This window comes from Pelobates fuscus, chromosome 11 (assembly GCF_036172605.1).
Source record: "Pelobates fuscus isolate aPelFus1 chromosome 11, aPelFus1.pri, whole genome shotgun sequence".
In the NCBI taxonomy this organism is placed as follows: domain Eukaryota; kingdom Metazoa; phylum Chordata; class Amphibia; order Anura; family Pelobatidae; genus Pelobates; species Pelobates fuscus.
The window spans coordinates 32,879,104-32,893,485 of record NC_086327.1 but is presented as its reverse complement, the minus strand read 5'-3'; the positions used below and the strand labels follow the sequence as shown (position 1 = coordinate 32,893,485).

Genomic DNA, 14,382 nt, shown 5'->3' with positions numbered 1-14,382 from the left:
CAGTCCAATGCCTCTTAGTTTGTATCTTGTTTTTTTTTATTTTTAATACCTAATTTTGGAATAACTTTAGTTTTGGCTTTTTTTTTTTTTAGATGTTAGTTATTTTATATCTTGACTCCACATCTCATTCCTCTTCCATTCACAGTTATGTAATCTCACCAATTAAACCTCCAATTCAACACATCCTAATAATATCCTCCTGGTACCCAGCCCATTAACTCGTGTCCTCTGTACTGGACATTTCATTCACATGCATCTCCTTTTATTCTTTTGAGCTACTCTATCAACCCCTGCTTTATTGTAAAGATGACATCCTGGGCTTTCCAGTGATCATGTTATGTGATAGGCTGGGGTGCTGGGATCCTCCTAGGTAGGAAATCACACAAAAAAACTAACAAATTGGAAGACATTTTTTTTCCTCGGGTCCCAGGAGGATATATAATATAAATTAAAACCAAAAATCTCCTTTTAGGAGAATGTGTACTACAACAGATGTGCTAGTGGTGAAATTTGTGAATAGCTGATCTGTACACTAATTAATATAGAAAAAAAAGTGTATGGTATATCATTAATATATACCTCATGTGGAGTGCTATAAATGTTGAGGAATTACTTCACAGAATCTCAATCTCTTGGATTGTATACATTGCATACAAAAATGAAAAATAAAAAAATATAATATAGTGCAGATTGTAGAACACTTGTGCAATTTAGGTGAGGTAGATAAATGGTTCACTCACATTTTCAAGAGCCTATATTATTGGCTCTGTAAACTGGACTGGTATGCTTTTTAGGGCAGCATCCCACCACTATTTCTTGTTGAAATTCCTCTTCGGGAAGATAAAAACAATAGAAACATTCAATGTGTAATATAGTTGATTCAAAGATATCGTAGATAAAATGTAAATAGGTATTATGCTCACTTCATATCTCCATGTGTCCAAAGCTGGTGCACAATATAGTCTTCTGTCTCCCTAACTACTAAACACCTCAACTCAATGTTTCTTCTCTTTGAGCAGAGCACTGCACATTGCCGTAGTACATGGAAACATTCAAGCTGCCCAGTGGGTGATTTATCTTCTCCATCAGGGGCATAAAAACATGGACCCCGTCAACAATCTAAGGCAGGTAAGTGAGTGATCTGCTATACTAGATACCTTTACTCAAAGATTCATGGCTCATAATTCAAAAAGCTTCCAATGCAAAAAATTTTTTTTTAAAAATCTACTAGGCAAAAGATACTACTTCCATCTACATCTCATAAAGGTTGACCATACAGCTCATAAAGGTTGACAAATAGTTTTCTCGGGTTCTCTGATTGCAATGTAATTTAAGGCAAATCAATATATAGAAATCTGTTGTAAACAACCTTTTTTGTGAATACTGAAATTACCAAATATTCTACAAGTCATAGGGTGGCCGGGCTGAGAGAGACAACTGTAAGAAATGACACAGAGGTAGATGGAGGCAGAAGGACGGGGTCAGTAGCAAACAAAGCGAAACTATAATGTCTAACAGGGCCGGACTGGGGATACAAAGCAGCCCTGGAAAAAAATTGTATGCCAGCCACATAAGTCGCTGCGCCATATATTGTCGCGTGTAATATGTAAGGCAATGTCTTGCCATGACAGATGATTGAGTAATCTATATATGCATGTCCCTACAGGCTTTTCAACGTAAACACTGACTTTTCGGAGAAAAGGCAGTGTTTACATTGCTTCAAAGTGACACCGCTAGTGACAGTCACTCAGACGGTCACTAGAGGTGCTTCCTGTGCCAGTGCACCTACATTCAGGGCCTCCACACTCTGTAGGTGCTGAACGTTCCCCATAGAGATACATTGATTCAATGCATCTCTATAAGGAGATGCTGATTGGTGTAATGTTTTGCAGCCAATCCAATGGCAAAGCATTGGATTGGCTGAGATCATCAAGCTTGATGATCTCAGCCATAGAGGCAGGGCCAGTCGAGGGGAGACCAGCACGCTGCATGGGGAAAAAAAAGGTGAGCAAAAACACTATTTTTAAACACACATATACACCATGACAGACACAGAAACACACATATACCATGACAAATACACACCATGACACAGACAGACACACACCCCATGACACAGACACACACACCATGATAGGGGCTGTAATAGGGGATATTTTCTGCTGTGGAGAGGTAGGGATTGTTGTAGGAGGGTAACGGGCTGTAGTGAGAAAGAAAAGGGACTGTAGTGGGGGTTAGGAGGCTGTAGTAGGGAGTTAGGGGATACATTTAGGGATAGGGGCTGTAGTGTTGGATAGGGGATGCACTGTCTAATAGTGAGGACTGACAATATTACATAAAGGCAGTTGGAAGGACTGAGACAAATAGAAATAGTTATTCACTGAAGTGAGAATTGCTGGGAAATGGAAATGAAAGATACATTGGGAGACTGGAACTAGTGGAAAACACACCAAGATATTGACCTGGAAATGTGATGGAACAAAAACTAAGAGGCAGACATGGACTTAAGGTCAAGAAATTGGACTGAGAATGGCCGCCCGGTGAGAGAGACAAATAAGCTAGAAAAAGACAGAAATAGCGTGGCACTATGACTAAAGCACGGATACCAGAGGTTTTCAGTGTTTTCCATCTTATCTCAGTCTTTCTGTGAGCGTACATGTCTTATTAAATTGTATCATCTTGTTCCTTTCTATCTCTGGGCTGATCATTCACGTGATTGTGTATATATATATCTATCTATCATTTGTATATCATTTTTTATTCACTTTGCCTTCAAGTCTCAGTGCATGCTTTTATTTAAAATTACAAGCTCTGCAACAATGGAGATTAACACCAGTGATATGAATGGTAAATAGAGTTATCACTTTCATTTCTCTTATTTATTTAAAACATCCATTTCCAGTAACTGAAAAAGTACACAATTTAGACGCAGTTATACAAAGACTTTGCCGGTAACTACACCCAAGGTAGAATATATTCCACGATTACACGAAAAGTTCCATTACCTAACATTTGTTTTCTGATTTGTTTTTCGCAAAAAAAAAAAACGTCCAAAATTCAAGCTAATATAGCCTAACTGGGAATGTTTTTTTCCAAAGCAGATATTTTGGATAAAATTTTGCATTTCTATTTTGCATTTTTTGCATTTCACTGTTTAAATAAATTAACCCAAAAGGATACTTTAGCATGGGATATTTGCTGTTTTTCTCTGTGTCGTCTAGTAGATCTAAAATGCAAAATTGACCCCAGACTTAGGTGGAAGTAGAAGTGCACAAAGGTCAAAGAAAATAATACACCTCGGTAAACGTATAACACGCAACAAAGTAGATAGTCTAAAAGAATCCTATCTAAAAGCAAGATTGTCTGTGTTATAGGACTAAAATAATCAAACTGACACTCTCACAAGGATAGGAGTAAAGCAGACTTATCACTCATCAAGAGTATTCTCCTCCCTATAATCTTCAGCCTATTCTAAGTTATGTAGAACTCATAAAGGTAAAAGGAAAATAAACAAAATAGTTTAGTAGACACTAGTTCTGCCTGTCATTTACACCATATTCTAGACACGCATTCATTAATATAAATCTCTTGTGGGATCATTATGCAACAGGTATCTATAATTATAGGATTCTAGAATAGCTTTATGTCTTATTTAATCACTCCTGTGAAACCTTCCCTATGAGTCTAATGATGTGCCATGATTAAAGCTCTGGGTGTCATATATTAGCTATGAATTATTATTATTATATTATTATATGGTATTTATATATCACCAACATAAACCACAGCAATTTACATTGATAGAAAGGGAAGATTCTCTTTTCTTTCACACCTCTGCTGAAGCGATATTACGTTGTTCATATTTCCGTTATTGTCAATGCTAGGAGCTGCATACAGAGGCAGGCCATGGTTGTTTCATATTGATGCAGAGCCCGGTTCATATAGCAGGGCTGATTCATATAAGGGGAATTTGTCCCTATAGGACGTACGTATTTGATTTGTCAATGGATTGAAGTTTTAACTGGAGCCGCCGGGTGATTTATTGCAGTTTTGAGTTGAGGTCTACCACGGAGATATTACATTTTTACATTCACACAGTTTATTTTCTGTTGTTAGTTGTGTCACAGAGTGTTTGTACCATGTAGATATTACATTTTTACATTGACATAGTTTATTATTTTCTGTTGTTGCGAAGAGAAAGGGTTACGCCATATGAGCCTCCGTGTCTTGACATAAAATGATATACTGCTAACATAAGTTATTCAAGGAACACTATGGCATTAAGAATACAAAAGTGCTATAGTAGTCTTATTCCTACTCTCATTCATGCCCCTCTGGTGCATTAAAATTTTATAAACTTTAAGATTTCCCACGCGCTGTTTACCTCCCTGCCTTCTGCGCCGATGTCCGATCCAATGCTCATAGAGGAGCATTGGGGACCTAAAGCACATGTGTCTCTAGTGTCACATGCACATTCAAAATTCCCCATAGGAAAGCATTACTGCTTTCCTATGGGGCTTTTGTGTCATGTGACTGCGTTTTACTCGGTCCGTAACGCAAACGTGCCTCTACAGGTGGACTTAACCCTGTACTGTAAACATTGCACTTTCAAAAACAAAAAAAGGTTAAAAACAAAAAAGGTTAAAAGGACAGGGACACTTCACCCAGACCATTTCATTGAGATGAAGTGGTTTGGGTGACTACAATGTCCATTTAATAGCGATTCATTCTTTAGTTCTCCAGTTTAGATCTCTAAATGCTGTATATACAATCATGGGAAAAATCCTATGGTTTTACATATCAGGACATAATTACAATCATCTGTTCCTTAGCAGGTCTTAAAATTAGGTAATTACAAAAAAGTAATCTAAACAAAGGCTCCCTTCAGTTTTTAAAGTAATGATGCCAGGGTTATTCACTAAAATGAGACTCGTTGGTAATTCATGGCTAATTCAAAGTAAATTTCAAATTTAAGACAAGAATAGTCGAACGTCCGTTATGCATTCAGTTCAGCTACATTGGTTTTAAATTTTAAATGTACTCTGAAGTCACTTTGAGTTCTTGTGAATTATCACTTTAATAAATAACTCCATAGTCTTTAACCCCTTAAAGGACCACTCTAGGCACCCAGACCACTTCAGCTTAATGAGGTGGTCTGGGTGCCAGGTCCTTCTAGGGTTAACCCATTTTATCATAAACATAGCAGTTTCAGAGAAACTGCTATGTTTATGAATGGGTTAAGCCTTCCCTCTATGTCCTCTAGTGGCTGTCTCATTGACAGTCGCTAGAGGCGCTTGCGTGCTTCTCACTGTGATTTTCACAGTGAGAGCACGCCAGCGTCCATAGGAAAGCATTATGAATGCTTTCCTATGTGACCGGCTGAATGCGCGCGCAGCTCTTGCCGCGCGTGCGCATTCAGCCGACGGGGAGGAGAAGAGGAGGATCGGGGGAGGAGAGCAGGAGGAGATCTCTCCGCCCAGCGCTGGAAAAAGGTAAGATTTAACCCCTTTCCCCTTTCCAGAGCCGGGCGGGAGGGGGTCCCTGAGGGTGGGGGCACCCTCAGGGCACTCTAGTGCCAGGAAAACGAGTATGTTTTCCTGGCACTAGAGTGGTCCTTTAAGGACACATGACATGTGTGACATGTCATGATTCCCTTTTATTCCAGAAGTTTGGTCCTTAAGGGGTTAATAGATAACCACGGCAAATCTGGCTATATCTCTTCATCTGATATAGTCTGTTATTGATTGCCCTTCTAATATTCTGATATTGGTGCAGTTAATGACCTCTACGTGCGCCAACTCCCCACCCCCACCCCTGTCGTTTTAACCCTGCAGGCTGCAGCTAAAAATATTGTAATTCTGCAGGTACAGCAATCATTTCATTGCATTGTTAGCTGCCTCTAGTGGTGGTCACACTGAGAACCACAAGAGGCAATTCAGCCAAAATAGTGAAGTAAAACACTATAGGAGAGTATTGGATTGGGTGAGATAATTCATTGTGATGATGTCAGACAAAGAGGCAGAGTGGAACGCAGGAAACCAGCACTGCGAGGGAGACTAAGTAATTAAAAATCACCTTTTAACCCTGGCAGCGGGGGCCCGGTTACTTAAACAGTGGCTAAGGCACTATAGCGTTAAGATTTTACATTTATTTTCCGAACACTATAGTGTTCCTTTAAAAAGTTTGTTTTAAAACTGAAGGGCATATTTGTATAAATTTCTGCTTACAGTGTTACTTTTTGATCAGTCCAGCAGTTTACATAACAGAAAATAAATTACAACAGCAGGTTTAATTCCGCCATAAACAGCTCTTCTCAATTATCATACTGTTACTTTTAAAGGGACAGTCCAGACCCATACAGCACTACAGCTCGTTGAATAGCTTTATGTGTGAAGAGTGTGTCCTCTTCATTTTGCAAAAACTGCAGATTTAATTTCAGATGTACCCCAAATGAAAGAATACATTATTAAAGGACCACTATAGTGCCAGGAAAACATACTTGTTTTCATGGCACTATAGTGTCCTGAGGGTGCCCCCACCCTCAGGGTCTCCCTCCCGCCGGGCTCTGGAGAGAGGAAGGGGTTAAACACTTACCTTTCTCCTTTCCTCCTCCTCTCCCCCTTCCTCGCGACGTCATCGGCTGAATGCGCACTAGAGGCTCTAGAGGCTGGATTAACCCTCAGTATAAACATAGCAGTTTCTCTGAAACTGCTATGTTTATAAAAAAAAAAAGGGTTAAACCTAGCTGGACCTGGCACCGAGACCACTTCATTAAGCTGAAGTGGTCTGGGTGCCTATAGTGGTCCTTTAAATGCACACATGTTTTATTTGGGGTATATCAACTAAACAGTGATTTTCATTGTATTGTTTTATTTGGGCTTTGGAGTGGCTCTTAAAAGGGAACTATCCCATTGCACAGCGCTACGGAATGTGATGGCGCTATATAAATAATAAAATAATAATAATAACTATGACTTCTCTGGTATTTACACCTTTGAATAAAACACTGAAAATCTCCCATAACTCATTCTTATCTTTTTTCACACGATGGTTCACTTTTTTTCAAATTTATGTTTAAGAGTTGCAAAAGGATATAACAATCCAGTTTAAACAAGGTAAAGCCAGAGAAACAATACAAATGAAATGAGAGACAAAAAAAAAAGTTTAATTTCTCCTCTTCATCGAATGCTTTCCCTGAGCTGACTGCCAGGTGTAAAGGACAGTTTTAATAACAATGATTGTGATGGAGCTATGATGGAGGCATATATTAACAACGTGAAGTGCTGCGGATTTCTGCATTTACATTTTATTTTTCACATCTTGCAAATACGTATTTGTTAACTCTAGGGATAACTAAACATAAAAGTGACAGTCCCCATTGAAACCCCTTGTAGTATTCTCTGTGGTTGCTAGAGAAGAATGTTATACAAAGTTCATAGCAGAATGCAAACCTGGTATCTTTTAGGAACATGAATTTGATATCTGTTTTTGTATCTGTTTTTTGGTGATCAAAATAATTGAATCCAGTGGGAGCTCTCTTGTTGCCAGAGAGAGAAAAAAAACACGTGAGGCCACATTTTAAAGCATTGATTACTTCTAATGCTTCATAAAATATCTTGTTAAAACTCCAAATATTGTCATATATTTGTTCTGCCAGGTGTAAAATCTCTTTATAATTAATTAAATGACTTCATATTTCAACTTTTAACCACTTACAGCTATGCAGACTACTCCCAGAGAGTTAACTTCTACTCCCAAGAATCACTGCCAGCCAAAAACCTTGCTAGCGGCCATCAAACAGCAGGGCTAATAAACACACTGCCTGTATAACTATGTAAAACCGTTTACTATATCTATTTTTGTAGAGCTCCCCCCACTCTTGCGTTTGCCTTTTTTGCTGGAAGTCATGTGACTAGGGATTTCCCCTTTGTTCTGAACTGTGTACTTCCTCCTGACCCCTCCTTTATTAGGGCTGCAATGTAATTGTGCTGAGATCCTGTAACACACAAAAACCACATGTCTGCAAAGTGAACATACAAAAATATACATTGTTCTCACAAGCCGATCAGAGTACCTGGACCCGGTGGTAAAGTGAAAAACTGGGTCACCTCCACCGAAGTCCCCTCTTAAACTAATAAAGATGTACTTAGATATCAAATCCTGTAGTATATGAAAACGTAGTTGTATTTGAAAAACGTGAGTAGAGCAAAGGGCAGAACCGGCATGCCGTCTGTTTCGTAGTGAGTCAGTTGTGCTTGATTAAAGAAATTGAAGTTGTTATGGTGTCTGAAGTCGCAGGCGATGTGTCCTGAATGTTAGATGTTTAGCAGACATTCTCAGTCTCCTGCAGCCTGGTCGACAATTACAATATTGCAAAGGCATAATAATGCTGCACTTCACGCTTATGATCAGTTAAAGGCTGAGAGCATCAGCCTATCACTGCCCTATCCCTGGTATGAATTGGTATGGTGTGAGGCAAAGCATAACTCTGCCTTTGCCATATCATATTTAGGGGTCAGGCTGCAAGCTGCCGAAAACCGAGCATCTCCATTTTTAATTGGTGAGCAAACTGCAGCACCAAGTGCCTGTCCGCTCCAGGCAACATAACCACTTAAATCCACTGTAGGCATTATGGTGTCTACAGTGTAATTCAAATGAAAGCTTACACATTTGAATGATCACCCTGTAAAATAGGGACATTTAACCCCTTAAGGACCAAACTTCTGGAATAAAAGGGAATCATGACATGTCACACATGTCATGTGTCCTTAAGGGGTTAAACAGCTCCATTTTAAAGGGATCCTATAGTGCCAGGAAAACAAACCCGTTTTCCTGGCACTATAATCTCTTGGAGTGCCCCACTCCTTTGGGGCCCCCTCCCTCAGCGCTGAAAAGGTTAAAACCCCTTCAGCCACTTACCTTAATCCGGCGCTAGTGATCTCTCCTCCCCCGCCGACGTCAGTTTCCGAGTGGAGCCAAATGCACATGCGCGGCCAGAGGCGCGCGCATTCAAACCCGCCCATAGGAAAGCATTACTCAATTCTTTCCTATCAGGATCTTTTTTTACTCTGGAGGTCCGCGAGGACTTCCAGTATCAAATAAGTGTGATTTACTCAGTGTAAATCGCGGAAGAGCCTCTAGTGGCTGTCAGGAAGACAGCCACGGGGTGCTGGGTTAACCCTGCAGTGTAAACATAGCAGTTTCTCTAAAACGGCTATGTTTCAGCTGCAGAGTTAAAACTTGGGGGACCTGGCACCCAGACCACTTCATTGAGCTGAAGTGGTCTGGGTGCCTATAGTGGTTCTTTAAGGGTGAGCATTCAAATGATGATGTGTTTGTTTGAGTGTCACAAAAAAGATGCTGCTTTGAAAAGGATACTGCTAAAGTAAGTTTAGGGTTAGATAAATTTAAATTTGTGCTAGTATTTTAGGATTGAGGAAGTTTAGGGTTGGCGTAGCGTAGCAACCAGGAAGGCTAAAGGTTTTGGGGGTGATTCTGGTTAGGGTACTTCGAAGAACATATGGTAATAGGTAACTACTTTCAAACTGATGTGGACTCTAACTCCCATGATTTTCAAATCGGTATCCTCTGTGTAATACAAAAGAGGAAATAGGAGATCTGTAGCCTCAATGGAACCTTGTTCACTATGTTAGGAGGGAATGAGATAGATATATGATGCAAGCTAGCACCTTCTATCTCACTTGTCACGTACAAACCTATAACTGAACCTATATCCTCCTCCCCCAGGGAAGGTATGCTGAAAGGAAGCAAAAAATGAGTATAAGGTGCCCAACCTTATTGTATTACACCATTGTATGATCAATACTTATGTGATACAATCTGCTACAGAGGGAAATATTTCACAGTTTTGAACAGTGTGTGATACAAATGAGTAACTTTAACAAACAAGTTAGACAAACAGGAACAAGAGGTAACGTAAACTTTGCACAGACATGCTTATAGGCTAAAGGAAGTGGGATATGATTGCAGAAAAGGTATAAAACACAATGAACCATAAAGGGGAGGTAGATTGTTACAAGTATTAAAAATATACAATAATTATATAAATATGTGACTTCAGAAAGTAGCAGAGCAAAAAGGTGAAATAAGAGATGAGACTGTTAATCTCCTAAAATTACTAATCACCTTTAAATTCCGTCTTCTAAAACAACTCTTTGTTGCCGATACAAAATGTGTTCCTGGTGTACGAGAATTAAGTTGTGTGAGGTGGGAATGGGGTGAATTGCTATAATTAGATGTATTAAAAAGATATGCTTCCCTAAATAAATAAAAAGGGTTTTTAAGGAGTGGTGGAAGGTCTAATAGTGAGGAGAGGCATTCCATTAGAATGAGGCATTCTTCTAAAATTTCACGTAGGAGACAATTGCAGGTGAGGATGCATACAGAGGGCAGAAGAAAGCTGATAGCAGACCTACGGGACCAGGGTAGATTGTATGTGTAAAATTGGAGACTATAGATCATTATGGTGCACTTTATGTTGGAGCATTACAACCGTAGATTTAAAATTTAAAGAGAATAAATGTAAGCAGGGAAGCAGGCAAGGCATATATTAATTCTCCAAAAAATATAGATGTATATATAGAGCAGTGGTTTCCAAACCAGTCCTCAAGACTCCTCTACCAGTTCAGGATTTAGGTATTACCCAGTTGTGTCTAAGGTTTTTTTTTTTTTTTTTTAGAAGAAAAAAAAAACACATTAGACACAACTGAGTAATCCCTAAATCCTGGACTGGTATGGGTGCCTTGAGGACTGGTTTGGGAACCACTGATATATAGTAATTATAGTGATATGTAGTGATTATAACAATTACAATTATTTACATAGCACCAACATATTCTGCAGCGCTGTAGAATAGGTGAGCAAAACTAACAATAAATTCAAACTCGAACAAAACATGATTGACATACTAGGTGCTTACAGTGTAATTGTAATGTCATTTGTAGGGTTAGGAGAATAAATATACCAGTAAAGGTACACCTGTACTTGTGGTGCTGTGGACCGTGACATCTTGCATTGCTAGGAGTGATCGGAGTTACAGTCCACAGTATTAATTTTGTGCACAAAGTTAAGGGGCACACCCGTACAGTGGTACTGTGACAATATGGGGACATTATGATACTAGTATAGACGGTGTGATAATGATGTGTTGTCTTACCACAGCAGCTGCATTACAGCATCACTATAATGACGCTCGATTATGTTTTAAACTCACCATTTTGAAGATCCTGTGTCGATGATCCAATTCATTGCAATTTCATAACAAATGCAGTTGGGGTTATCCATTATATTGTGACGTCACCTGTCAGTAAAGTGAATTGAAACTTTTAGGCTAAATTACTGAACAGAGAACATAGTTATACATTACTACTTGGAGTTCATCTTAAAGGGACACTATAGTCACCTGAACAACTTTAGCTTAATGAAGCAGTTTTGGTGTATAGAACATGCCCCTGCAGCCTCACTGCTCAATCCTCTGCCATTTAGGAGTTAAATCCCTTTGTTTATGAACCCTAGTCACACCTCCCTGCATGTGACTTGCACAGCCTTCCATAAACACTTCCTTAAAGAGAGCCCTATTTAGGCTTTCTTTATTGCACGTTCTGTTTAATTAACATTTTCTTATCCCCTGCTATGTTAATAGCTTGCTAGACCCTGCAAAAGCTTCCTGTATGTGATTAAAGTTCAATTTAGAGATTGAGATACAATTATTTAAGGTAAATTACATCTGTTTGAAAGTGAAACCAGTTTTGTTTTGTACTGTCAATCATAGCCAGGGGAGGTGTGGCTAGGGCTGCATAAACAGAAACAAATTGATTTAACTCCTAAATGACAGTGAATTGTGCGGTGAAATTGCAGGGGAATGATCTATACACTAAAACTGCTTTATTTAGCTAAAGTAATTTAGGTGACTATAGTGTTCCTTTAATTTCCTAAAACTCACACTTTAGTATTGGTAATATGTATGGATGCCCTGTGTTCTGTTTATATTTTCTGCAACCTGTTGTGTTATGCTGACCATACTAGTGCTTTAATTAGAGATAAAGGATGTATCCTGCGGTACACTGATTTCATTACAGTCTAACCATATTCATGACTCATATAAATCCCTAGCTGATATTACGGTATTTGCACCACTGATCCGCATCTGCCTTGCTTCTCCAACTGATTATATAAAACTGTATTTACTTTTTATAACCTTGTATTTCTTTCCATTCACTATTACCCTGTTTCTTTCCTTTCATTTTACATCTTTTAACCTCTCCTACTATGACTTGCAAATATATACCTCATTACCTTTTATTCCCCGACACACATTATTTGCACTATAGTGATCAACCTACCTCAAGCGTGTTTTCACTGTAATTCTGCCGATCCACTTACCTTACATTAACAATCTCATCTTCTCCTTTCTTCCTATCACAGACACCCCTACATCTTGCAGTAATCACTGACCAGCCGGACCTGGTCTCTCTCCTTTTGTCAAATGGATGCTCGCCAAAAATTCCAGATCGCAATGGACAGACATGTGTTCACCTAGCGTGTGAAAATGAAAGCATAAACAGCTTGCGAGTGTTGTTAAAAGGGGGAACGTGGGATCCAGAAGCAACAAACTACCAAGGTATGAAAATATACACATATCAAAGCACTTACCTTACCCTATTCATTGTGGTAGTAATGATGAGTGATGTAAAGCTTGAGGTTCACGTTTCACAGCCATTAAGCATGTCTGGACAACTTCCTAAAACAATTAATCTTGAAGGACTACATATTTTCATGTAGTTAATTTCAGGAAAACATTAAGGACTGAATTATCTTAGCAGAGTACGGTTTTAGCCATTTTACTGAATAGCAATCCCACCTTAGAAGCTAATGGGAAAATAGCTATTTGATTAGAAGATTAGACCCTTACATTACTAATTGAATCAAGTCCTAAACTGATGTATGGGATAGAAAGCATTCCACAAACATAAGTTGTAGGACCAAATAAAGGGACACTATTGAATACCAAAAATTTCATAAAATAGATTTAGGGTTAATTAACCAGATAAGACAGGTCAGCAAACCAAAAAGTTTTCCCTTCAGAAAATCAACAGAAATAAACAGAGAAAAAGAGGCTGCACCACAAGAATACAATTAAATACTATTACCAGTGATCAAAACACGATATGTGTAAATAAATAATATAGTCCAAAAAAGTCTTCAAATAGAAATACCCCTTTAAATGAATTGAAGTTCAGTATGAATTCTCGGGTAAGTGGTACATTTTTGTACCAGAAAGTAGGATGATAAAAGTATATGTTTCTTAGTATAAAGTCCATACAAATATGTAAAACAAGAAATCAAAAATCCAATAGTGCAATATATCAACTTAAACATAGTATATGTAGTAAATCAGCTGCAGCTTACTCACATTTAATGGAGCTATGGCCAACTCCAGTTTTGAAAGCATACAGTGGATATGTGCGTAAGTGCCCGTAGGAGAAAAGGTATCGTAGAACCCAAAATGACAAAAATCTAGAAGGAAAATAATAGTGCTCTCTGTTGCAATAAAACGTACTAAAATAAGTTAGTTGGCCATTTTGAAATGGGTGCTCATAAATCTCACAATTGTGGTTTTATCACATATGTTGCAGGTTACAAAAAGTACAATAACAACTTTGAGCACTGCATCTAAACTGGATAACACTAGCTGGATAGGATATCTGCAGATTATAAAGATCTCAAACTTCTTAATAGTATAGATCTTCAGGATTCTTTAAATAAATACAGATTTCTTAATAGAATTCCAATTGTTCTATTGAAATACCAGGAGTATTTAGCTGCCATAGTGAGATCTATGTGCCCTCCTCCCCCCATGCACCTTATCACTCCCAAATGTACCCATGCCTCTTAAAAAACACATTTGTAATATGTGCAATGGGTGTAATATAAATGCATTTGTACGTGAGTAAATGTATCAGGTGTTTGTACGAAAGTGAGAATTGTGGGGAAATCAAAGTCCATTTCTAATGTAAGGTCAACATAGGTAAGTACTAAACATTCTCCAAGTCAGATTTGGTCACTTTGGTCTTAAATTTCAAATTCACTTTGAATTCTCCACAGTTATCACTTTAGTAAATAATCTTGAAGTGTGCATACATAGCTCGAGCTAATATAGCTTATTAGCCAAACACATACACTAGTTGGGCACACTCTGTGTGCCTCAAACCCACACACTTTTTATTAAGCACACACATGCCTAACTAGCGTCACACACAGAAATATACATCCCAACTTCATTCCTACACTTGCATAACTTGACCCACTCCCACATATATCCACAAACACATTTGTCTTCTCTTCTCTAATAATAATAATAAT

At 38.5% G+C, this 14,382-nt stretch overlaps 1 protein-coding gene across 2 annotated transcripts in view; it reads left to right on the top strand.

Annotated features, from left to right (window-relative positions):
- The window catches only part of BCL3 (BCL3 transcription coactivator), a 77,782-nt gene that overhangs the window by 51,150 nt on the left and 12,250 nt on the right, over nt 1–14,382 (top strand). For both annotated transcript variants that reach the window (XR_010085996.1, XM_063436096.1), the window contains exons 3-4: nt 1,020–1,128; nt 12,445–12,640. Coding sequence is in view for 1 of the 2 variants with exons in the window: in XM_063436096.1 (XP_063292166.1) it covers nt 1,020–1,128; nt 12,445–12,640 (305 nt within the window). In the remaining variant the exon portion in view is untranslated. The remainder of the gene's footprint in view (nt 1–1,019; nt 1,129–12,444; nt 12,641–14,382) is intronic.